Source organism: Myripristis murdjan, chromosome 3 (assembly GCF_902150065.1).
Source record: "Myripristis murdjan chromosome 3, fMyrMur1.1, whole genome shotgun sequence".
In the NCBI taxonomy this organism is placed as follows: Eukaryota; Metazoa; Chordata; class Actinopteri; order Holocentriformes; family Holocentridae; genus Myripristis; species Myripristis murdjan.
In genome coordinates this window covers 40751775-40778045 of record NC_043982.1, presented here as the reverse complement: position 1 = coordinate 40778045, position 26271 = coordinate 40751775, and the positions used below count along the sequence as shown (strand labels likewise).

Here is a 26271-nt window from a genome sequence, read left to right as displayed (position 1 = left end):
GAGCCAACGTGACAACCATTTGGTTTCACTTTTGTGGCTGGTGTGGAGTGCAGAAACCCGACACGAGCCAGTCGGGAATCAGGCAAAAACTTAGAAATTAATGTTCGGGTTTGGGTCGGCTAAAATAACGCTAAAACAAAGAGAAATGACGGACCTACTGTCTGTTCTGGGCAACTTCCTGTGTAGTGGTGGAGTTTACGTGATGACACTGAAGGCGACACGTAGGCTGTTTCAGGTGGTAAATGGATTGGGTCGGGTTCAGATGCAAAAAAAAAAAAAAGAAAGCCTGTCGGGTTCAGGTCGGGGTCGGTTACTACGCTCTCAGGTTCGGACAAAAATATGAGCCTGATCCGAACTCTAGACTGGTTGCCTATATTCCTTTTTTTATTTCAACTCCAACCTTTGTAATGAATAGGGGTGCAAAACCAAATCATAACAAAACTGTTCATTCCACAACACATTCTACAAAAGGTTACACACACATCCACTGTATGAGAGCATCTAACCACACACTGAGGTGGTTTTTATGTTTGTTTTAGACGGTCTCAGTAGACTTTTGATATTTGTTGATGTCATATTGTTATCGCTAATCAATGAATGGCGAAAAAAAAACAAAAAACGTATTTTTGCAAATAAGATAAAATGCAGAGAAGTTCGGAAACACTGTTTTTTTCTCCCTGACGTACAAAACAAACCGAACCAAAACCTGAAACCGTGACCCAAAAACCAAAACACAAACCGAACCATGGGTTTGTTGAACCGCTACACCTTCAGTCATCAAGTCATATTTTTCACCGTGTTGTCTGCGTTTGTATCACCGGCAAGAAACAACACGGTAAGAAAACACATGGTGAAGTATCTGAGATGAGCTTTTTGTCGTTCATTTTCACAGCATTGTAGTTGTAAGTAATTTTTGCATTAAGCTCAAGGAGAGGTGGTTAGGAAAGAACACAGGATGTCATTTTTTTGTTGACCACAGCTGTGGTCTTGAATCTGACTTGAGCCGACGCTGCCCCGGTGAGCAGTCACTCAGTCTTACCGGCCTGTTATCTGTGGCTCAACCATTTTTGTTCATGCACAACACATCCTCCGAGCTTTTATTAATGATGCAAGTGACATTTCAATCGGAATATTTTGAATCTGGACAAAGACCCATGCACAATATTCACCCTCCAAAAACCTCACCCTCAGGTCCTTTTCAGTATTTTACATCACAGTATTATTATCCGTTCTCACTCGGTGTAGCAGCAGGTCTAACGAGCAATTTAACAGCAATTTAACTCATCAAGCACAGCATGAAAAAAAGAAAATCAGACCGAGGTGTGATGTGAGATGTTAATTTTGTCATATTGTCAGAGACACAGGTATTGAACAAACACATATAAGATATATTACCAACTCTCATTTCCAGATGATAAAACAATACATTCCTTCATAAAGCAGGAGGAGATGGTTACACCCATTTTCTGTCACTGAGGTAGCTAGCAGTCGGGTTTAGCTCGGCTTATCTTCTGAGCAACTAAAGAACCACACAAACCCAAAACTGAGCCGCTCAGTATCAGTGTCGTCCCTTGAAATCAGGCAAAACAAAAATTCACTGAAGACCACATAAAATCTTCATAAGGGGGAAAGAAATGACAGACATTTCTGACCATATCAACTGCACTTGTGCACAAAAGTGCAGTTATGACTGCACCTGATTTTAATGCAAATTAAAATTATGAGAATGAAGTTATATTGGCACACCTGGCTGAGTTTGTGACGTCCTCGGTGGATTTATTCATACTGCATTTTAGTTATCAAATAATTCAACAACAAAGACTTTAGTCACTAATAAAAGGATCAAATATGATCAAATATAAGTTATAAACCTTTAAAAAATAATAATTATTACAGGGGCTCCATACTTTACTTTTTTTTTAAAGTGACATGGGGAAGAAAAAAGTAAGTCTGGAGAAAAGGTAGTTTTTTAAATACTTTTGCATCATTTTGCAAAACTTTTGCATTCACCTAGGAAACTTTTGCATTGACTCACCAATATTTAAGGAAAGGAGTGTGTGTGTGTGTGTGCGTGCGCGTGTGTGTAAAATGTTAAAGTACTTCCAGGTCACTGTTTAGTGCACACAACGCCCGGCTTCTCTCAACACATTTATGCACTGCAGAGCGAGAAACCAAGTGACAGACAGCGACCTGGAGGTGCAATGACATTTCCACAAAAAAAAAAAAAAAAAAAAAAAAAAAATCACACTTCCTTGGGAGAATGTAAACATTTTGCAAGAGAACGTAAAAGTTTCTCAGGAGAGCGTAAAAAAAGAATTTGGAGGCACCTGCTTCCAAAATGAATACTGAAAAATATAAATAATGTCAAGGGACGACAGCGGTGCCGAGCAGTTTTGAGCTCCAAAAATACAAGTTTGTGTGGGCTGAAATTTACCTCAAAGTCAGATGCCATGCTCTTTGAAACCATCTGTACCTCCTCTCATTGGAGCAATGTAGTTAGCTTTAAATCCATAAAACAATGATCGCTCTTTAAAAAACAATGTGCAGAAAAACAACTGTTGTTTAGCAACTAAACAAAAAGATAAAAATGCTTTACCCATTTTTCTGGCAGCTACCAGAGATTTCAAGTATAGCTAATGTAAGCTATATTTACATATAACCTGCCAGTAAGACATAAAAAAGATTAGATAGACAGTGAGTTACTGCCAAACAAAGTAAGCTGTAAGTGTTTTCTCTCGTTCATAGATTTCATTTGCCCATCTGATTTAGATTATTAATATTCACGGTCACCTGTGCGCTTAAACATCAGCTGAAAGCTTGGCTAAACCAAAGTCCAGTATGTGTTATTTATTAGTGGTTCCTGCATATGTTTTGTCTAGTGTGTGTGTAGTTACAGAGCAAGGTGTGGTGCCGTGAGGAGCTGCTCCACTTGCACGACGTCCTTCTTCTACAGTCGGCAGTCTAGAAAAGACAGAACACATGCACCGATATTACAACAGAGTCATTATGTGAATACTTGACAAAAACAAAAAAATCAGTTCCTCAGCAATGTTAGCACTTACATATTTATTTATTTATTTACTTACTTACTTATGTATTTATTTATTTATTTATTTATTTACTTACTTACTTACTTACGTATTTATTTAGTTATTTACTTACTTACGTATTTATTTAGTTATTTACTTACTTACTTACATATTTATTTATTTACTTACTTACTTACTTACTTACGTATTTATTTAGTTATTTACTTACTTACGTATTTATTTATTCATTTACTTACTTACAGTGTGTATTTATTTATTTATTTATTTACTTACTTACGTATTTATTTATTTACTCACTTACTTACGTATTTATTTATTTATTTACTTATTTATTTATTGTGAGAGTTAATCTAGCACCACATCTTTTCAAAATAAATAAGTGAAATAAAATTAAAAAAAAATAATAATAATATGAAAAAAATAAAACTATCACTTCTCAGTAAACACAGACAAAACATTTTGTGAAATGAACGCTAAATCTGAAATGCGGATTGGAGACAAATGATGTGGAGATTGCAGGCCTTTTTCACGGTGGCTATTTTGACATTAAAAATCAGGCTTAACACACGAGTGTTGATGATGACATGAGTGTATTGAGTGTATACAATTTTGCGACGCTAAAACTCGAAAAAGTATGATCAAAATCTTACAAACTCCTCGCGGTTTTTAAAATGTTTCTGTAAAATACGAAGATTAAACGTGTTGCGAGGTTAAAATGTCACAGGGTTATCGTGCACTGTAGGTTTAGCCAAGCCTGCCTGCCGATGCCAGGAGCCTGGCTCAGTCAGACTTAATTTGAGGTCAAAATGGCTGCTGTGAAAAGGGTCTATTTTATCCTTAATTCCCTCCCATTTTGTGTCAGGAGTTTGTCTTTTTCTAACAAAGTCTGGACCAGGTTCTTTGAAGCATCAAACTTGAGCCATCCGTCAGAGTCACAGTATTTTCTGATTCACTTTTTGATGATTCATACAGAATATTAAATAATCACACCCCCATCAAAATGTTGTATAACTCAAAAGGTGCAATTTTCCCATCCAGTTTCTTATAGCCATAAGAAAACTGAACAGTTCCCAGCATTATGCTTATTCACACACACACACACACGGGAGAAAACAAAGAGTACTTCACAGGAAACAGGGCTAACTAGAGCTGGGTGGTATATCAATATTATATCACTATGGGGATATAAAACTAGAAATCCTACTCATTCTGCCTTTAAATATGAACAAGTTACAAACATCACTCAAGCAGTATTGATCACATAATGAAGCTGTGGTCACACTTTTTTTATTCGCTGATTGCTTACTTTTCTAAATGACACAGTGAGTCTGGTGATCGGGAAAAACTTGTTTGTGAAAGTCTTAGAATGAGCCTCCAAAAAATATCAGAAAGTGTGTGTGTGAACTCCATTATCGCTCCACTGCGGGAATCAGATTGGACACCCTCCCAAATGAAAACCGTAATTGTGGAAAACGAGCGATTGGAAGCACTGGTTGGATTTAATCTTGCAGAAGTTTCATGCAAGATGCCAAACAGAGAGAAGCTCAGCGACGATGGAGCCAGATTTCTTAGATTAGATTGTTTTAACAGAAATATTTGAATAGATGACATCTTGTAATCTGCGAGGGAGAACAATGTTTTCCTGCCAATGGCGAGACACATCAGCCGCGAGGGCCGAGTGTTAACGAGAGGAAGTTTTCTCCCCATCAATATCAGACAGATGAAAAGTAGATATTATTTTATAAAGTCACTAAAACAAAAACTGATGAATTTCTTACAGATATTGTGGTGGTTTTTCTGTCTCAGAATTTTTGATTGCTTTGGTTTTTTGCTGTTCTGTGTTTGTTGCAAGGTTACTATCTTTGTTTCATATTTAGAGCTGTTTTATTCATTTACTGATCTTTACATTTGGCTTGCTTACTGTATTTTTGTGTTAGTGATAGTGTGATTTTAATCATTTCCTTGTTTTTTACTGTTGCTGTTTTTGTGGACCCCAAGGAAGATGAGCAACCACTTTCTGGAAGCTGATGGGGATCCAAAGAAAGAATAAAATAATAAAGAGTAAAGAACAAAGTTTAATCTTTTTGTCTCTGGAGGTCTGGGAGTTTAGGGCTAAGATTTTTTCTGAGTTTTCTTCCTTGTTTCAAATGTGAAACCTTGAGCTGAAAAGGGCAATGTTTCTTGATTTGAGCCGACCATTTTACCACAGATTTTGTTTTTTGAGGCACTTTGTGACTCCTTACCTGTCACGGCTGTGAACTTCCAGCGCACCAGATAAGTTTTGGTGGTCTGCACTTCTCGGGGATTTGCTCATGCTCCGTAGGGAAACTCCTCTTCCTCTGTGGGAGGAGCTCAGATGTGGTTGTCGTCGCCATCGTCGTCGTGGCGACTGCAGCATCCTGAACGGAGTGAAAGGACGAGTCTGGGACGACCATGGTGCCTGGTGGGACATTCAGAAGGTGGTCATCCTCATGCAGTCATGATGAAGACTGAGATTTTCAGTAACTGCTAGCTTTTTTATCACTGTCGTCCAAACAAAACCTTGTATCTCCATAATGTCAACTTTTCAGAAAGTAAGGAAAACCGTCTTGGTCTCTAGGTTGACGACCGTACGTTTTTCACTTTATATAATAACTTTTGTAAAGTTGTCAAAGGGTTGTAGAGCGTTCTGGCCTCATATCAGAGCATGCAAATACTCAAATTAAGATAAAATAATAAAAATCACCAAAACTGGACATACAAGGTCTTCCCCGGACAGCGATGCTATGCTGAAAGTGGGATATCAGAGCAGGAGGATTACCCACAATAACAGATAAAATACTTTATAAGCCAGGGCCAATATTTTTCAAGCATTTGAACTCTCCTCCAAAGGCTTGTAACTTTTTTACTTCATACTGGCTGTGTTCCAGTGCTATTAAAAGTTCTGCATTAATCACTGGAAAAGCACACTCTGTGCAAAATAATATCCTATAACCACTTGGTATCGCTTTAATACAAGGGAGTAATTCTGTAACCTAAGTGTAAAGAGTACTTTGCAATAATCCTTCATTTATTTGAAAGGCACTTAGGCAGGGAAAACATCTTTGGGGGAGGCTGAAGCATCAGGCTGTAAGACTTTACAGCGGCATGATTTACAGCAACATGAGGCTGAGCTGAGCCAGTGTACATACTGTACAATGGGACGATGACAGCTTGATTAATCTCTGTTCTTCAGCAGCGCTCACGGAATTAATTAAAACACCACCTACCAACAAACTGAGTCATTATTTTAATGTCGTTTTCAATTAATAAACATGAACAAAGTGAGACTGACTGCTTGTGCTGCTCGTGGCCTTTGATGTGTCGATCGTCGCTGAGGATTCGATTTCTTCCTGCAGTGTCGAAACTGAACCGAGCAGACCTGAGAGGAGGAGGAGGAGGAGGAGGAGAGGGAGGAGGAGGAGGAGGAGGACAGGAGGGGAATTAGAAATTTGCTTCACTAGGTCAAAATGCATATTAATTTTAACCAAGTTTAAAGAGAAAGTAAAAACTTGTCAGTGCAGGATAATGAGATCTATACGTCCACATAATAACTTTTGAAAAACAAATAAAAGGGAGAAATGACATGAAATGCAATGCAGCACTCAAAAATACTGACATGGAAACCAACCATATCATCACATCTCATCATCACTTATTACCGTTAATTATAAAATTCAATACTGATGGTTTCAAGAATCTGAGGTTATGTGAAATGTAATTGCAAGAGGGAGGTTTTGCAAAATGAGGTGTTTTATAATTCACTGACACCTGGTCAACAGACATGAGTGAAAGTTTTCCACATAATAAAATTATTGGACTAGTTGTGAAAGGACAAAATGATTTAAGTTGCGACTTTTCGAATTCAAAAATGTGCTATTTATTTTATTTTTTTCAAAACCTATAAAATTCAAATCATGGTCACGATGGGTTAGACATCTATACCAAGGTCTTTTTTTATACTTCTTTTTTTGTTGTTTTTGTATAACAAAAAAAAAAACAAGGTCTGGGGCACTGAGGAAAGCAAATAAATAAGTAAAGTATAAGTAAATTAATTAATTAATCAATTAATTAAAAAGGGGCACAGGTACAGTTAATAATGCATTTGAGAAGGCTCAGACAAAAAGAAAATCCCACTAAAGGTCCAGGAGATTATAACAATCCCATTTTTCTTCCCGGTATCTCTACCATTTTCATTTTTATTTTATACTTGAAATTCGTTCACCAGCCGCTCAGAGGATTGTGAGCAAGCAGGAAATGGCTGGCAGGGAAACTGCTAGACTTTAGAAGTTTAGGGAAAGTTTGCCCATTTTAAATGCTGGCAAAGTGAATGAGTAACACTCCCTCACCTCAATACCCAACCACTGGGCGTGTGTGTATTTACAATGGAACGTGTGCGGTTGGGTGTGGTTTCACTAACCGGTAAAATGGCTACAACTAAATTTTACTTTCGTTTGCTGTTTATTTGAATCTTTTGTTGGAGAGACTGGTGTCATTTGTTGTAAAAAGGGAGCATGTTCTGAAGAGTAGTGAGTAATGAGTAGTCAGATGATTTCAGGCGACTTAACACACCGTAGGACGATACACTTACTGAGGCCCTTGTAGCTGGAGAGCTGTTTGTACACTTGCTTCATCCTCTCGATGTTGAGTCGGCTCTGCTGTGCATGCAACACCATGGGCATGGGATAGTCCTTTCCCACAATGCAGTTTGCTGCTCTCTGCACTGACAGCGGGGCACTCCACGGCTCATGGATGTACTGGTTTGGGAGGTGCCTCAGCATGGGGATGTAATGCCTGGAGACACATGCAGACGTGTACTAACCCACAGCCTCATGTGCAAATGTCAAAACGCTTCATCGTAACGGTGAGGAACTGGGCTGTCACACCTGCTTTTCATATATCGTCCGTCATATTACGTGATGATAAACTAGTTCAGAGAGAATGACAAATTGAGCAATTAATACGACCACCTGTGGCGGTGGCCTTAGCCTATAGCCATGAAAATGTCACGCTATGGTGAATCCACACTGCTACCTACACCACTGTGGTATTGAGTACAGATAATGCGTGACAGGGCTATTCAACTTCAGCAGCAAGTGGGCCAAGCAGAAAAATCACAGGGGGTCCATGGGCCACATATAATGACTATAAATAACTCTTATATACTCAGCACCTTAACTGTTTATTTATTATTTATTATCTATATATTACATCCTAGGTTAATATACATTCACACTGTTTTTCAGACTGGAGGGGAAGTGGTGATTCCTTAAGAGGCCGAATCAAGTCGGTTAGTTCCTGAATCCCAGTACCGGGCGTCGGGTTCTGCCACTTGGTTCTTGGTTCTTGGTTTCGTGGTTTCATGCTAACTCTCCTTATCTATACAATCATGTACTTCAATTCCATCTGTATATTTCATATTCATTACCATCTGTATATTTCAGATCTCATATCTCTTTTTCTTAGGTTAGCCCTTATTGTATATTTTTAGTTTTAGCCTTTATAGCCTTTATTGTATATATTTAGCTTTTATTCTATTTTATTTAACTTTATTATATGTTTCTACTGTTGCTGCTGGAACATCATAATTTCCCTGGTTGGGATCAATAAAGTATGTCTATCTATCTATCTATCTATCTATCTATCTATCTATATTACTAAATGGAATAAACCAGTCAAGCACATCCCTTTCCTTCCTGATTGATTATCATTATAATCAAATGCAGACAAAAAAGTAGCAAAGTTAGGCTGGTGCAAGAAGTTACAGTACATCTAACAAAACAAGGAGACATAAGGTATTTTTCTGAAAGGTCCATATCCACAAATGTAGAAACCAACATGAATTTAAAGTAAAACACTATCCGACTCATCAGTGTTTTTCGAAGCATATGTCATTTTCACCGTCGATAATTTGAATGGGAATGCAATTAAAACAAAAATATCAAAAATGATCAAAAATAGTCTTTCAAATTTTTGGATAAGGGAAGGCAAATATAATAAAGAATAATGAAACACTGAACTCCATATGGCAGAGAAAGAGTAAGAATGACTTCCAGCGTAGTGGAGATGGCAAACACCCTCCTTTTGAAAACGTAACGACGCATGTGATCAGGCAATAAGCTCTGCGGACATTTTTTATGCGCAGTCACACTGTGCAGAGGACCATATAAAACACTCTGCAGTTCCCATGAGTCCGTGAAACATGGAGTGTTAGTGATGTAGGGTCCTGACGTACCTGATGTAATCTCCTGAAGGATCTATCCTCCTCCCGAAGCCCACGGGGCAGTAACAGTGGAAGAACTGCTGGAAGAAAGAGCTGCAGGACATCCACATCCAGCTGCCCGCGTTGATGCTCCAGTCTACATCCAGCAGCAGCTCCTCAAACACCTGCAGCAGTTCAGGCACATCAAACACATTCCCAACTATCTGGCAGTTTGATTTAGCTACTGAAGAGTGCAACCGTACCGATATACCCATGAACAAACCGTTACTTAACCAATTATTCTTGGGTTTGATTAGAAAATGTGTCAGTCCGCTGTGTCTTACATGGAAAAAAATAAAGGGGATGATACTTCACAAAACAGAAATGTGGGACCTTTCTTTTTAATCTTTTTTCAATTGTATAAATAACATTTGTGAACCTATATTCATTTATGGTGTCTACGAGGGATGTGTCATTATGATATAATATTATACTGACTCTTTGATGCAATTCAGTGGTGCAATACCTGCAGATATCACAAAATCAGCTGCGAAACGATTTTGTTTTGATTCAATTCAGTGGCCTACGACTGATGTGAGGCGATACCATGATGCCCATTGATCACAATCTGTTACATCATATCGCCATGTTTCTGTTTTAGGTGTTTGGCCAGGTTTGTCATGTCTGCTTGCACCCTGCCGATTTATCCCTGAGACACAAGTCGATATCCTCGCTGTGTTTTTCTTGGCTGCTGGCCGCGGCTGCTGTTATCTGCCTTGCTGCTGGCACTATTTGAATGTTTTGGAAGGCAGTGTGGTTGGACGGAAATGGTGATGCAGAGCTGCAATGGGAATTTCAAATAAAAAGGCGTATCTCTACAATAACAATACGGATATTTTCACTTAATATTGATTATACTGGATTGTTGATAATTAGATCGATCTAACGCTCCAGATCAACGGATCGTGACGCACCTAGGGTCTACATGCCAAACAAGCCAGGATCAACTTTTCCTTGTATTGACGAGTTTAGCACTAGGACAGCCAAGTGCACATACACTCAGTGGCCATTTGATTGTATTTACACCACCACCACCTGGTGGGACGCCCATTTAGCCTCGAGGCCGCCTGAAATTTCTGAGGCATGGATTCCACGAGCTGCTGCAAACATACCACAGATATCTTAGTCCACACTGGTTAAATAACATCACACAGTTCCTGCAGATTTGTCAGGATGATTCACAAACTGAACATCCGATTCCACCTTATTCCAGGGGTGGGACGGTGCATGCCACTAAGGTAAAGGAGATAAGACTCACAGGATCGGTAACTTCTTTTAATTCACTTCTTAAATCCCGTTTTTATAGACTTGCCTTCATGTGATGTTGTTTATCATGATTGTTATTATAATGAAAACAATTCTACTGCCTTTTTGTAGCTTTTACCGTCTTGTTTTAACATCTTTTTGTTTTCCTCTCTACTGTGTTTTGTGTTTTTACCTTAATTTTGTGTTGCTCTTGTTTGGCTCTTTCTGTACAGCTTTCTGTTGCTATTTTGCACACTGTTTTTAAAGGCGCTATATAAATAAAGCTTATATAATCACCAATAAATCACTGTACAGTAACCTAAACACAAGGAAGCAACTAAATGATTGTCTTATCTAAGTGGAGCGACTAAGTGCGAAACTGGCATGCTGACAGGCTTGGCGTACCTTCATGCCACACTCCCAGCTCAGCCACAGATCCCCTCTAGTCAAGAAGCAGGCCACGGCGTGCCTGGCCAGGTGGTGGATCCAGCCCTCCTGCTTCAGCTGAGTCATGATGGCATCAATCCAGGGAAAGCCTGTCTGCCCTTCTGCCCACTTAGCCAGTGCCTCGGGGTTGCGGTCCCAGGGGATCTGCACACAGATTGGGTTTCCCTCCATGCGGTCGAAGGCGGGGTTGTTGGTGGCCACCGTGTAGAAGAATTCCCGCCACATCAGCTGACTGTACAGCGAGAGGGGCGGTGTGTGGTTTTTCCTCACCTGTGGGGTGTGATGAGAGAGAACAGATTTGAGATGTGATGAGCAAACAGGAGACTCAAGAGATGATGCAGCGTTTCCTCTGTATTCATTTACTCGCGGCGTGTCAACAAAACAAGGAAATTACCACCAAATTGCCACCAAAATTACCACCAAAAAACATTATCTGCAACTAAAACAAGCTGTAGAAGTAATGACTATATGTGATTAAAAACATTTCAAGCACCAGAACCTCAACTTGACAAATACTTTTGGCCCAAACAGTAACAGCTAAGGGAAAAAACTACAACAACTGCATAAAAAAATATATGCAACATCAGACAATGTGTTAGAGATGAGAGTTTTTGTTAAACCAATAAAAATAAATCAATAAGTAAAGGTGAGCAATGCTGCAAACGAACTGTCAGAGCTAAATGACCTAGGGTCAAGATCATCGATACGAAAGGTAGATACTAGAGAGGATAACAAATTCAGTACTGCAGCTGCTTTTTATTGCTTGAAAATGAGCACAAAGTGTTTGACCTCCATGTAGAGCGCCCTGAGTCTGAAGTAGAGCACTCGGCAGGAGAGGCAGCCGAACCGCAGGTAGGGGCTGAGGCCCGTCTGGCTGGCCATGAGGGAATCTGCTCCCGTTCGTAGACGTTCAAAGTTCGCCAGCCATTCCTGAGTCAGCGAAACGCACAAAGGAGGAAGCAAAAAGATTTTAGAAAATGGGCGCAGAGGGAAAAGCACCTCATTCATCAACTTCAGCTTCTACTGGTTTCATGTGGGAGTAATCTACATACATGCATACATTACTGTACCTATGCAGATACAGATACAGATAGAGACAAGATTTTGGTGTTTCCAGTGTAGCTGCTGGCTGCTTGTTTTAGTTTGTGGTCCAAGTGGTTTTCTACAGGTTATCAGTCTGTGTGGGGAGAGAAAGGGGCGAGCACTTCGGTCAAAACGTTGCCTTGACCTAAAACACCTACAAAAAGTATCAATGTTTGTTTATACAGAGAGATTCAACTTGTGTTATAACAGAAATGGAAATGGAAACGGAAACTGGAATGCAAGCGAGCAGCCAGCAGCCACATCAGACACATCAGTGCAGCTTTGGCCGTCGCCTCCAGAGGCTAAATCATCGTCAGACGATAGCCGATGGGTTCTCAGATTGATGTGGGAGTAATAAATAACAAACATCTGCAGGTTTACTCACTTTTTTGTTCACATGCAGGTTCAGTCTCTCCAGTGCTTCGGTTTCTCCTCCTTTCCAAACTATCGGAGCCAAGCTGTGTGTTTTAAAACCTGTCCAAACGTGAAATTTGTCCTTGTCATATCAATACTGTTGTTTAAAAAAAAAAAAAAAAAAAAAAAAAAAGAGGAAAAACAGAGAAAAACAGAACCACACAGTCCTTACCAAGCTCCTCGAGGGAAGGTACTCCATAATGTTGGTCATGTTTGGCTGAGATGACAGTGCTGCAGCTGTTCATCTGCTGAGGGCTGATCGTTTGGACAGGCATCTTAGGGAGGCCCAGCCGCTGGATGATGGCCTGGAAGCGCTTGAAGGTGAGGGGAGGAGTGTTATTGTTCATTTCTATGATCCTGCAACAAGAAGGGGAAGAGACATGGAAAAGTCAAGAGTGGGAAACTAAGGATATTAACGATCAATCAGTGGCATATTTATTACATAGATGGAGAATATTTCCTGTATTTCTTTCCATCTGTTTTCATAGTAAGATTTCTATTGTTGCACTGATTTATTATAGTTTAAGTTCCAGTAGACAAGCACAATTTTACATTCTGCTTGTCTGCCTCCCATTACTAACAGCTTTAGGACTATATCACTGACTGCTCCTCCTCCATTTCAGTGATTATTTATGGCTGTTCACGGGTCAGTTCTTGAGTCAGTGCTGTCTCTTTTAATATGTTGCCACTTCGTCATATTCTTCATTGGCAGAGCATCATTTTACAAAGTGCTATCGAGGACTTTGAGCTGTATCCTCCAGCTAAATAAAAAAAAAATGACAGAAAAATGCTAGTAACCTATGCAATCAAACAGTGCACAGTTGTTGTTTTTCCTCACAGTCAATAAGCCTCACTCCACACTTTAATACGCCTCTGTAAAATTCTATATTTTACCTAACACCTTACTTTTGATCGCAGTTTTAAAAACTGAATTGCACTGCCTAACAACGGCTTCTCTGAACAGCAACAATGACAACCGCATTAGAGCATTTTGCTGTTCACACTAGATAAAATATTTCACACAGACAACATTACATCATGGACAGTTATTGTGACTGGTGCTCTGGCAGTGTTGTGTCTCTGTGGCCTTTCTCAGGCCTTTTCAGATTGGCTGCACATTCCTGTGGTCCCCGGGTGCGTAGATGCCAAGGTGACGTCAATCTAGTCATGTTTTCCTTTGCTCTTACACAACATCTGATGAGAAACACATCAATTTATATATATATATTAAAAAAAAAAATCTAAAAGCGTACTACTTTATAACATCAGGAACTCCAGTTAAAGCCTGAATTTCCCTCGTTGACCGCTTAATCTATCTTGGTTTTTGTGCTTTACACTCTCTGTCCTTGATCAAACCTAAAAAAAAGCAACACTGGCTTCATCAAGCAAACTCTTGATTAGCTGCCTGCTGAGCCGCTCCACACGAGGCAGGTGAGGCAGCGTTTAAAGTTTGGCAATTTCTCCACTGACTGGAAGGTCAAGAACGACCAGAGCTGAGGCTGAAAGCCACAAGCGGGGAAATCTGATGTGCTTCTCTGCATGGGCTGAGCCGTTCAGGCATGCTGTATTTCTGGTTCAGATACTATGCAAAACCACCGTCTTCAGCAATGCCGACATAAACATCACTAATTGGGATGTGAACAGTAGGATGTTTGAGACAGGAGGCAAAGACAAGCCTGCTTTAATATGAAAAGCCAAACATTACAAATCAATGTGTGATTAAAGGATTCACTTTTCAGCTGATATAATTCCGCTAATTCAAGACTGGTGTGAAAAGTCAAGATAATTGTGCATTCACTACTTTAAAACGCCGACCCATGATGTCAAGCACGGATCCCATTAAGTTAGAGAGGAAAAGAGATTCACTTAAAGAGAGAAAGAAGCAGTATTCAGGGCACCAGATATTATTCAAGTACATAAGACAATGAATAAAAATATTGCAGCAAAAAAGGTGAAACTATCACCACAACAAAAGACAGAGAAGAACTGTGTCGTCTTTCTCAAACACTGTTTCTATCTTTCGTCACTGTGACCTGCCTAATGTCACAGAAATGCACAACAATAATGTTTACAGACTAACAGCACTTGACCTTAAATGATCTAATAATTACAGGTAAGATATGAGATTAATTCATATGGAATTAAACAACTTCTAAGAATCAAGTAGAACACTACCAATGTAGATTATCTGTTACATTCATTACAAAGGAACATAAATCCATTTTCCACTAACTATGACAAAAAAAACAAACAAACGTATATATCTTTTAAGCGTGGGAAATAAAGCAAGCTATGCTCTTTGTTTAAATGCCTTTGCTTAATATTTAATTTATTCAGTCATTTATCTACCTATCGCCTTTCTGGGTTCATACACAGATCATTCTGTACCTTTGCATGTTTGTATGAAGAAACTTTTGTTATCTACGTAGGAACTGTTTATTGGTGGTGTGGCCTCACACTCGCTGTGGTTGTGTTTCTTAGTGTGTAGTGTGATGGGCCTCCAATCATTTGAGATGTATGACACTATAATAAACAATAAACTAAACTAAAACTAAACTATAGACCAGCTGTGTTTTGTTGGTAGGCCCTGAAGGTAAAAAGATAGTGTCAAAGACAAATTCAGATTCCTGGCTCCTAACTTACATGAACATAGAGGCTCATTTTTATTCTTTGACTAAAAACTGCCTTCTTCCACCTCCAACGTTGCCAAGGTCAGACTTTGTTTTAAACACAGCGTGATGCAGAAACCCATGCCTTTATTTCCAGCAGAACTGATTATCGGCAACTGAAAAATCATCCAATAGTTCCCAAAGAAAATCAATGAAGTGTTTTTGCCTGAAATGCCCGTTCCGATTTTACAACTGATTACGAAACACGTCTTTTGGTTTTGTAAGGCATTAAATGCTCTGGCACTTCCATATGTGTTTATCGTTCACCGCCCTTCAGTCCTCAGAGGCCGGCCTCCTGGAGTTCCCCAGAGTTTGCAGGAAAAATTGGAGTTGCTGCCTTTTCCCTCTGTTCCCTCAACTAAAAATATTTATTTGGTCTACCTTATTAAAATCCCCTTTATTTGAGACTTTAAAACTACTATTGTTTTGCTTAATTTAATGTATGTAATCACTTATTCTCTTTCTGTCAGTAAAGCACTGTGATCTGCCACCTCTGCTTGAGATGTGCTGTATAAATAAATTAATCCATTCATTCATTCATTCAAATAGCAGTGACACAAAATAGGGTGACTAAGTTGTTGGGAAAAAATATTTTAAATTTTTTGGCTGGTGTAAAAGTATTTTGTTAGGTTTTTTTCCTCTATTTATTTTTTTTTATTATTATTATTTTGTTTTGTGATTGCTTTGTTAGGTGAGATAAAATTCCAAGGTTGAATCGGTCGTCCCACATGAGGACGGGTGTTACGCACTCCCGCCTGAGCTGGGAGCCTTGGGTTGTCTGCTCCGACAGCACATGTTTATGTGGCTGAGTGACTCCACTGCTCAGATTAACACAGCACATGTTGTGCAGTGTGACTGCGTGGGCCTCTTTCATAACCAGAAGGGGGCAGCAGTCCATGCTTCTTTATTACCACTGCACATGAATAACACTGCATGTGGGACTGAGTGTATGAGTGAGTGAGTGAGTAAGCACGCGCAGAATACAAAGAAATACTACTAATAATAAACAGATCCACACAAAGGGCTCCAGGACAAATATATTGAGCCAAAGGACACAAGTGTGCACCCTCTCGCAGTTTTGCAAATTACATTAAATGAATAGAGCAAACACAGATGTTTCAGATAATTATGTTGTGAGAGCATCCTGTATGCTGTTGCTATGGTGCTCTCCAGCTGAATGAGACTTAGATAAAGCATGTTTTATCCAAGTCTTTATGCTGTTAATATCCTGATGCTTCACTCTTTACTTGCCACAGAAAAAAGCAGGTCTTTGTGATAATTACATCTTAGAGGACAGAAAGCCTGTACAACACATTTTCCTTTTTAGAGAGAGAGAGAGAGGGTGGGAGATTATTTGAACTGGGCATGGCAGTGTGGGTAAAGGTGCAAAAAGTGAACACAATCCAAGGGATAAAAGGAACTAGCTCTGTTTTTGAAGCAGGGAACTGTGAAGACAATATGCAACCAACACTGAGAAATGAAACGTTCAGCGGGTGCAGAGAAACACCGTTAGATTGTTTTTGTCTCATCTGAAGTAGAACCCAAAAAGGTCAGTGATAAGACCTAAGCTCAAAAACCTGATGTGTCCTTTACCTGTCCAGGCTGTAGAGAGTGTTCAAGTTGCAGACGTGTGTCTCCACCCCGTAGGACTGCGCCATCTTGAGGATGGCGGCGTCGCGCTCTCGGCCGTACGGCTCAGAGTCGTAGTCGAAGGTCAGCCGTGTGACGTTCCATTCCTCAAGGGGAAAAAAAAAACAAGAGACCTCAGACACGCCGCATTTACGAGCCATTACAATGGCATGAGGATAATAACATTTCATAACAATGATTTGCTGAGATATTTTCAGCACTGGGCCACCTTATTCTTTACAAAGGGCATGTAACAATGAAAAAAAGCTATCTTGTGTCTTGTATTCAGTACAGGACACATAGCTTCATTACAAAGGCAAATACACATTTGAGAGCTTAACGGAGCAAAACCCAAAGGAAATGGTCTACAAAGTGTGAGAACAAGTGACATAATCGGATTTTATCAATTCATTTGCTTATTTTTGTCAACATATTTTCATTTTGATATGTTTTTTTTTTTTTTTTTCCACACATAAAGCATAAAATACAACATGAAAAACAAGACAAGCAAACCTTAGGGCCAGTGGACTAATGTTCCAAAAAGAACAAGAGCAAAAAAATAGGTCATAAAATACAAAATAAAAGGAAATCAGAGTGAGCCCAGAGAGATTTGCCGCCTCACTCATTGAAAATCATCTCCAGCTCCCTAATCAAGCCCTCCCACAAAACAATATTAGCTGATTTGGCCCCATGCATGTGACTGACAGCTCGAACAGGCCAAATCCATAAAGGATAGGGCCCAACAGTGGAAAATTACAGAAAATGAGTCCCTTTGTCATCTTAAAGCAATCATTTCTTTGGCAGCTGTTACACCTGTGAGAAAAATGTTAGCCTTAATGTGATGAAAAGAGAGAGCAGTTAGGTCACAGAGGAGGAAGACGGAAAGAGAGGCCACTATGTCAACAGACAGGAGGACGGATTATTTATTGGCCACCATTTCCCAGACTGCGTGCACTTCGGGACATTCCTATATGTGAAAATAAATGTTTAAAGCATCTGAGGAGCAGAGGATGCTCCTTTTTTCTCCATCAGAATAAGTTTGCAAGCAGGTCGTGCACGCTCTGTGAATCAACCTGCAATGAACTATCTCGGTGATCAGGATTCCTAAAGGCCAACCGGACATTGGACTAAAATGCTGGATCTGCGAGTGGGGTGTAGAGATAATGGTGTTAAAGCTGGACTCTGACAGGGAGGGGGTCCACTGGCCCAGTTATGCAGTGGAGGGAAGGAAGGCTCACTGCAAACCAATGCAAAGTTATTCTGAGTGATCAGCTTTATCTAGAAATGATGACACATTTCTATCATCTATTCCAGGATGACCACCCTCCCATTATCAGTGCAGGAGGGCTCACTGTCTGGTTTGATGAGGATGATGATGATGATGATGTAACTCATGATGCTATGACCTTCACACTGAGCCACATCTCAGACCAGATGGACAGCTGTGGGAGGTTCTGGAGCCACATGTTAGAAAGTGCTTTGTACTAGGGTAAGGGTTAGTTGAACATTAATCAAAACTGACATTCAGAGCCTCTAACCAATGTAATCCTGCCCTTGCCTGTAAGTCTTTTTTTAAATTCTGTATATTACTACAGTGTGTATAGTCATGTGACTCTGCCCTGTCCAGTCTGCGACTTTAAAGCAACATGGAGGAGAAGTGAAACACCAAGCTGACCGAGCAACTCGAGCAGCTCGTACCGAAGAAAAATGCTGTGTCCGTCGTTTGGACACATTTTGGCTTTATTGAAGATGACACCAGACAAACAAACAAAAAAAAGAAATGTAAACACTGTGTGAGCGCCCAGCAACAAGTGCCTCCACAAAGCAGCAGTGCAGTATTTACAAATGCTACACAACATGAAAATGACAGATGCCATTTCCTACTACATCACAAAGGATATGGCTCCCATAGCTACAGTGGAGTATAGTGTTATTGACCCAAACTCTGTGTGTTTCCTTCCATAATTGAGGTAAACTGTTCAATTAACCGTGATACTGACTGGGGGTCATATAGCAAAGCCCTAGTCTATACCACCGAAATACCCCCCAAATGTGGGAATATCTTTAGGAAAAATGGGGCTCCATCCTCTCAGGAGATTTCCAGAGACTTGTGGGATTTCTGCCGTAGAGCGCTGAAGCAGCTCACCTGACTCTTAGCAGTCTGACTGTTAAATTTAAAGTGCCATGTTTTCAAGCTTTGGCTTGATGGATCAGTTCAGTTAACTTACTGCACAGTTAGGCATTTAGGCTGTAAATTAAACAAAAATTAGACACCATGCGCTCTGTTTAGCACAGCTGATATAGCTTCAGTTTAAAGTTTTGATATTTCAAAGTCAAACCAATATCAGAAATCCCATATTTTTTTTTGTAGGGAAAAAATCATATCTGATTGATTTAAAACTTATTCTAAGTATTCCCTATTTTGGGAAAAAAAAATGTTATGGTTATGTTTATGGACTTTTTGTGTTTTTGGACTTTATGTTTGGACAGTGTTTGCTTTCTGTTTCTGCCTTGTGTTAGTGGTGTGTTGGGTTTCTGTGTCCTCCCTGTCAGTCACGTTTGCCCAGCCCAGTTTCCAACACCTGCCCTAAATCAGAGTGATGAGCCCTGATTCTGTTCCCTCCCCTTCCCGTCCTCAGGTGCGTCTCGTTTCCTTGTTAGTCTAGTGTATTTAAGTCCTGTTTTCAGGTCTGTCTTTGGCGGTTCATTATGTGTGCCTTGGCCTGTGTAAGTTCAGCTCTTTTGTATGAGTTCCTCGTGCCTGTTTTCCCTCTTGCCTTTATCCCGAACTCCTGTGTTCCTGCCTTCAGTTTTCATTAAATATACTCAGCATTCAAGCCTGCTTGCCTTTGTTTCCTGCCATGTTTGCACGTAACACATCTATCCAGAAATGTCCCTCTGGCCTCCAAGCCACGGGAAGAGCAGGTCCCAGCGACTAATGAATATTCAACGAGCCATCTTTGAGTGACAGCTCAGATGACACAGCGAGGGAGATGTGGTGTCAACAAACTTGCACTTTTGCACCTATAGTTTACAAGGCAAGTTACAGACAATCAATGGCATTAGCAAGTGTGCTGTTTCTCTGTGGAAGTTTGCTTTGCTGCAAAACCCTCGCACTGCAAAGTCTGCTGCTGCACCTGTGAGACTAATACCAGAGCTAAAACAAAGCTGTGCATCCTTTCGTACTTTTATTTGCTCTGTGACTTTGCCCAAAATCTGGAACAAACCACAAGCCAGATGTATAAAACTTGGTGTTGATTCAAGACTAAATCTGTGTGCACAAAACTAAAACCAGGCACACACAAAAAAGCATCCACTTGTACCATCATGGCCCTTATGTACTACTATATATCGTGAAATATAATAGTCTATTCACTGGTCATAGGAGTGGGCTGGGTCTAACTTCTGATCCAATGTGCAAGTTTCTATTCTTATGCCCATATTATGATACGATTTGGGTGGAAATGTGTAAACCTACAGTATGAGTTGTAGAACACAAATTTGTGCTTACAGAAAAATGTGAACACACATCTGTGAATCTTATCATAAATGTTATCATTATATGAAACTTTTTTTTAGACCTAACAAGCTACTAACTTGGCATGGTCCATACAAAATGTTGGTCAGAGTCTCCATTTGATTTTAATTTTCTCTATGCCGCTTTTCCACAGACTTATCACACTCACTTCTGCATTTGAGTCCATGTGTGCCCTCATCCTTGTCTGGTGCAAGTTTATTCTATAGGTTGAGTGTGTGTGTGTGTGTGTGTGTGTGTGTGTGTGTGTGTGTGTGTGTGTGTGTTGGTAGACAGCCTTACATGTGACAGTCACAATGACATAAGCCTTACTATTTATGAAAATGCACCGATTAACTAAAATGTTGTGATTAGATTTGTGCAAATGTACACTGATGAATAGCCAGTGCCACATTGACTGCTTGATGCTCAGATAGGTGGTGCCCTCATTGAGACCAGACAAAACAAAACGTAAATTTCCTCCTTTTTAGGTGCATATTTTTTCCACTAAAGGAGGATGGAAAAAAAGACCACATACAGAGCAGATTTTTGATGCTGTAACAAACAAAATGGCCTGCATTTTAATTGTAGCTGGGCTTACAGGTGTACATTACCATAATGAGAAATTTAGAACTAAAAAAAGAGAACAATTTTATGACTAACGTGATTAAGATCAGTGATTTTTCACATCTGAATGACATTTGGTGCTGATTTGTCACTGCCGTGGGTTTCCACTATACATGAAATTTGCTTTAAACACACTAATAACATGATTGATGATGTAAATGCAGGCTCCACAATTTGTTCAGTCAATGTTCCACTTAAAACTGCAGCATTGTGCCACAGAAAAGCCGCCTCTTTAAATACTGGGCAATGGCATGACTACACAATTTTACACTAGAAAACCAACTATAGTGATGAAGTTCAATGACAGATGTTAACTTCTGTCACGAGGGCAGGAGCAGGCCATGGGAATCAGTCTCAAGTCAAAAGACACAACATGGATTACTACAGGACAGAATAAAGGCTCGCTGGAAACAAAATATTTAATTTATTTGGTCTAAACTCTCTTCTTTTTACCAAAGTCTGACAAACTACTTTGATGTATCTGACATGTAGTCAGTTAATGAGGAGGATGGCTTTGTTCTATTTGTAGTACATCTTTGTCACTGAGCAACTGCAGGGCCGGTTTGTGAGTCTGACTGATGAGTGAAACGCTGCTTTTGACATCAAATTACTTACCAAACAATTATGCAACTGATGCTCTGAGATGAATACAATTGGGAAAAATTTGTTAATTCCTCCTTGCTAACCCTTGCCCGAGTAAAGGTTCAGCTTGTAAAGCAAAAATACGAGGATCTATATTTAGTAAGTACAAAATGTACATGGGATATTAAAAGGAGAGTCATATCATTGATATTAAACCTCAGTTGGTTCATGTACAAGTGGCCTGCACGAGGAATCGGCCTCATTACACAGATAAAATTTCATTCTGAGACTTTTCCATGCTCATAAAAAAAAAAAAAAACGGCTGCAGCACCAAGGCCACACCGAAACATGAAGACACACTGCTCTGCTGGCTTCCGAGTTATGCAAAACTGCAGGGCGGTGTGATGTTTTTTTTTTTTTTTCTTTGCATGATGAAGGTGGCTCAGACAGAGGAGCTACAATGGAGCTAAATCATGACAAGGGCTCAGCATGGATTTGAGACTAAGCTGTGTACAGATATAGGGCCCTATCTTGCGCCAGACTCCCTAAACCCGCTATTTGCGGATTTAGGATTTAGGAAGAGGCGTTCCCCCGTAAAAGTTGCTATCTTGTGCACCTCCCGCTATCCGCAAAACACCTCCGCTACCCGCTATATTATGCATAGGTGTGTTTTGGGCGTTACGCCAGTTAAACCAATCAGTGTGCCAGGTGCCATTGCCTTTAAGGGCAGGCTGCGCTATCCTAAATCCTAAATCCTAAACCCGCGATGGAGAGAGGGAGGGAGATTTTCTCAGGGCTTCTACTGAGGCTAAAGCAAGTTGGCTTTATATACATATTATATATTATATTATAGGCGAGTTAATTCGGGAGGTGGAGCCACATGTGTCCAAGTGGACGTGTCACAAGGTTGTACTGATTGAGTAAAATCCCCGGGCCACACCACACACACACAAGAGGCAGAGGTGGAACTATGTGTAAACTAATTTATTGACAAGGTAGATTGGGCAAATAAAATATTAAAAATAAAAATATAGCACAGCTGCTGGCTTATGATAAAACAATAAAACGTGCTGGCGTAAGTGTCCAATTAAAACAGTCTTTCCTCTAAACAGTCTATATGAGTAATATACTCAGTCCATTCCGGCGGCGTCCCGGTATCAGTCCGACCGTGTGTGTGGCGAGGCTCCGTCGGGGCGCGCATTGAAGCCGCCTGGGCGCGCTCTCCTAACAGCCCAAACTTTAGGGAAAGCGGATAGCGGGTGGTCCTGACCACCCGCTATCCGCTTTCCCTAAAGTGTGTGCGCAAGATAGCAACTTTAGGGATAGCGCATGAAACACGCCCACGACGCACCTCCAGGCGCAAATGATGCAGTCGGCATAACGGATAGCGGGTAGCGGGTGGCGCAAGATACCGTTTAGGGATAGCGGAGGTTCCTAAATCCGCAATTTGCGGGTAGCGGGTCGTGGCAGCGGATAGCGGGTGGCACAAGATAGGGCCCATAGTCTGAAAGTATGACAGCGTTTGTCTGAGCGCATGTATTCGAGTATTTGTAAACGCATGCATGCCGCTTGACGCTAGAGATGCTCCGTTACAACTCTTGCATAAATCATGGCCTCTTTCAAACAGGTCAATTACCAATGCTTGCATTTTTCATGCTTGTCTGTGGAAAACTCTGCAATGACAACAGCCAACCTACTGTGCCAGCTAACATGATAGTGGCTGGCACCTAGACATAAGCTAATGAGCTGGTCAGCCTGTGATTGTCAGGCCCTTCTATAAATGATGTACATGCATGTACACATACATTACATACAACAAAAATGCAGCCTTTAACCCATATTTACAGATGTGGCACAGAAACAGCCCACTGAATTCATGATATCTTTCTTTGTGGGGATTTTATGTTTGTTTCCACAGCCAGCTGTCATATTTTCAAGCACTTGCCAGGTCTGAGTGAAACAGCAACAAAAACAAATAAGCCCATTCAGTGTTGCTCAGTGACCAACACTAGAAGACAGCAATTGTTCTGGCCAGCTTCCATCTGTTTAACTCTGCTAAGTGAAAGAGAAGCAGGGCAAGGCTTAAAAAAGAGAAAGCATGCCCAGCGGCAAACCCTGAATTAAAAAAAAAACAAAAAACGATCAAACACAAAAAGTAACTGAAAATGCTTAGTTTGCCATCTCCTTTCATTCCAAGGACTATACTCAGCTTAAAGGACCTTTCAAGTACAGATTTAGTTCATGTAAAAAAGCAAAAATTTGCACAAAGTTCTTGCAAAAATGCAAGACTGAAAAAAAGAAGCCATAACAAATTTTTAATTATCATTTTGCACCACAAATATCTGTATATTTTTGCTCCACAACTTTGACACCAACCTTAAACAGGCGAGGGAAGACATCTGTGGGTTGTCCCCGCACCACAAACAGCCTTGAGTTTAGTTTGCGGAGGCTTGAGTCAAGGTCCTCCAAGGACTCTAGTAAGAACCTGAAAATAAAGAAGACATGACGAAGCAAACACAGTTTTAAATGCAATAACGCTGTGGCGTCCTTGACATGGCCCTTGCCTCTTTCTGTAATGAATTACTGTCTGTGAGGGGACTTTTGACCAACACAAAGTTTTGGCTGCATTGTAATGATACAACTTTTTCAGCCTAATCCCACAATCATTATTCATGCACTCCTTTGTATCTGTCTTGAACTGTAATATTTCATATCTTCTCCCAAAATACAGTAAAATGTTGATTACACTGGTTACACAGTGGGGGGCAAAGTATGGCGCCATACTGTAATTACTGTCAGGAATGCTACTGTTTGCCTGAGATTAACATGAAGGCTGTCAGCTTTAATTTAAGGTGTTTAGGGATAAAAGTAGTTCAAAAGTAGTGCCAGTCCCGTTTTGTTTGTGGTTCCCCCCACACTGGTCCCGAGTCTTTAACCCTCCTATTATATTTTCTCCTAATTTAATGGAGACGAGCGGGTAAACATGAAATTAACATGATGATATGTTTTCAATGTCCTGAACGCATTTTGTATGCACCATCTGTGTTTAATTTGCCACCAGGCTTTTCTAGCTGCACAAAATGTAAGAAATATCAACATTTTCCACACACAAACTGCTGTAGTTGTTTTGCAACGTAACCAAGGAACTATAACATGCCATTTATAATCTTCAAAAAGTGTCCCTCTGCTTTCGGGCCCTCACTGAACATAAACACACCTGTAGTGACATAACACACCTGTAATAGTGGGAGAACAGCTGATGTGACATGTGGGAGGGGAAAACATGATTCCCACAAGAACTTTGATGCATAAGGGGGGGTTAGGTTTTATTTAAAGCGCTATTTGGGTAATGAACACTACACCTAAAGTACCTGACACATAAACTTGGCTATAAATTATGATAACTATTTTCTGGAGGTTCAAATTTCTGGGGTCACATTGATCCCAAATGGTAAAACATGTTAGTAAATGTGAAGGTAACAGGAGGATAAAACAGATCACAGTAGCTCATTTCAGCATGTGATCAAAAACCCTTACAGTGAAAGACATCCTCAAGTCTTAGCTGCTAAATACTCTATAACAGCAGATTAACCAGTGAAATGCAATATGTGCGCACTTTGGTGTTGGAGAAAGCTAGCTGTCGGAGTGCAGGATGAATAATTGATCAGCATCTTGTGCTTTTTTTTTTTTTTTTTACATAACCTGCTGTTTGGGGACAGAGGTTATCCTGCTCATTTTCTTTATTTCTTTTATTTTCCAACCAAGATAACGTCATGTTGTCAAGCTAGCTCCAATGTGATGCCTGTTATTAAAGCCAGAGCGCGTTACAGTAACTTGACTCGGCTCTACATCACAGGAGATTCACTTTTCTTGCGGGTTTAAATCGACAAACATTACAGAGACTTTATCTTGTGTAAGTGAAGATACTGAAGTTGAAACTGACCTCCAGCGGTTGAGTCCGACATTGGCGGAACCGGCGAACCAGGGGTCCAAGACGTAAACACAGCGCACGGTGTCCGCTCCGTCCAACGCCCGCTGCAGCGCCGGGTTGTCGTGCAGCCGGAGCCCTTTCCGGAACCAGTGGACGGAATTCACCACCATGGTTTCTTCTAAAAGTCCTCCAAAAAGGTTAAAAGGCGTTTGAATCAACTGAGTCCGTTAGATAACCCAAAGCTGGACCGCAAAAACTTTGAAGAGTGGCCGTGAAACCCGCCGCTCCACCTCTCTGTAGTGCGGCTACGTTGAGCGATAAGAGGCGGCGGTCACGCTCTCTCGTCTCCCATTGGCTGCGGGTCAGCACGTGCAAGAGCGAGGGGAAAATCGTCGGTTTTGATTGGCTGCTCAGCACGTGTAGTCTCATCCCTGTCACGTTCCTCTAGTGTGTTTACAAACTGGCTGGCTTTGCTGGCGCAGATACAGTTTCTATTTTCTAACCACTACATTGTATTCAGTATTAATGGACTTTCATCAATCTGATCCAATGGCCTGAAATGAATTAGATTTTTTTTTTTATCGCTGATTTTGTTGGTAACGCTCAGTTTTTATGGTTTCCCCCCCGATGTTTTCATTCTTTTTTTTTTTTTTTTTAACGTTGTGCAACTTGTTATTTAACTTTAATGTGCTCATTTTGTTTTGAACTTATTTTATTTTGGCTATTTTTTAAGTCTGTCTGACGCAGTGCAGCATATTGGGCACTTTGTCGTATTTAAATGTGCTGCATGAAAAAAAACT

The 26271-nt window shown here is 40.4% G+C and overlaps 1 protein-coding gene across 3 annotated transcripts; it reads right to left on the bottom strand.

Moving 5' to 3' along the window:
* Positions 1–1321: 1321 nt before the first annotated feature.
* Positions 1322–25772, bottom strand: LOC115354907 (cryptochrome-2-like). 3 transcript variants are annotated; one of them, XM_030045425.1, is made up of 12 exons: positions 25484–25772; positions 23917–24025; positions 16782–16924; positions 12692–12876; positions 12491–12579; positions 11800–11952; positions 10981–11292; positions 9304–9455; positions 7660–7862; positions 6364–6450; positions 5294–5493; positions 1322–2961 (listed from the first exon to the last, which is right to left on the bottom strand). In XM_030045425.1, exons 1-11 carry the CDS (start codon positions 25639–25641, stop codon positions 5297–5299), a joined length of 1788 nt encoding a protein of 595 aa, XP_029901285.1. In that variant the 5' UTR covers positions 25642–25772; the 3' UTR covers positions 1322–2961; positions 5294–5296. The 3 variants fall into 3 exon arrangements, with proteins under 3 accessions (XP_029901285.1, XP_029901293.1, XP_029901304.1); XM_030045433.1 differs by having other exon boundaries at positions 5294–5490; XM_030045444.1 differs by having other exon boundaries at positions 11812–11952.
* Between the last annotated feature and the right edge of the window lie 499 nt (positions 25773–26271).

What these genes read in the sequence shown, in the direction of transcription:
- LOC115354907 (XM_030045425.1), bottom strand. Translation starts at nt 25,641, where the DNA reads ATGGTGGTGAATTCCGTCCACTGGTTCCGGAAAGGGCTCCGGCTGCAC. An exon ending in ACCTGCATGTGAACAAAAAA is followed by an intron (nt 11,953 to 12,490) that starts GTGAGTAAACCT and finishes TCGCTGACTCAG; the next exon opens with GAATGGCTGGCGAACTTTGA. An exon ending in CCTTCAGGAGATTACATCAG is followed by an intron (nt 7,863 to 9,303) that starts GTACGTCAGGAC and finishes ATGTGTCTCCAG; the next exon opens with GCATTACATCCCCATGCTGA.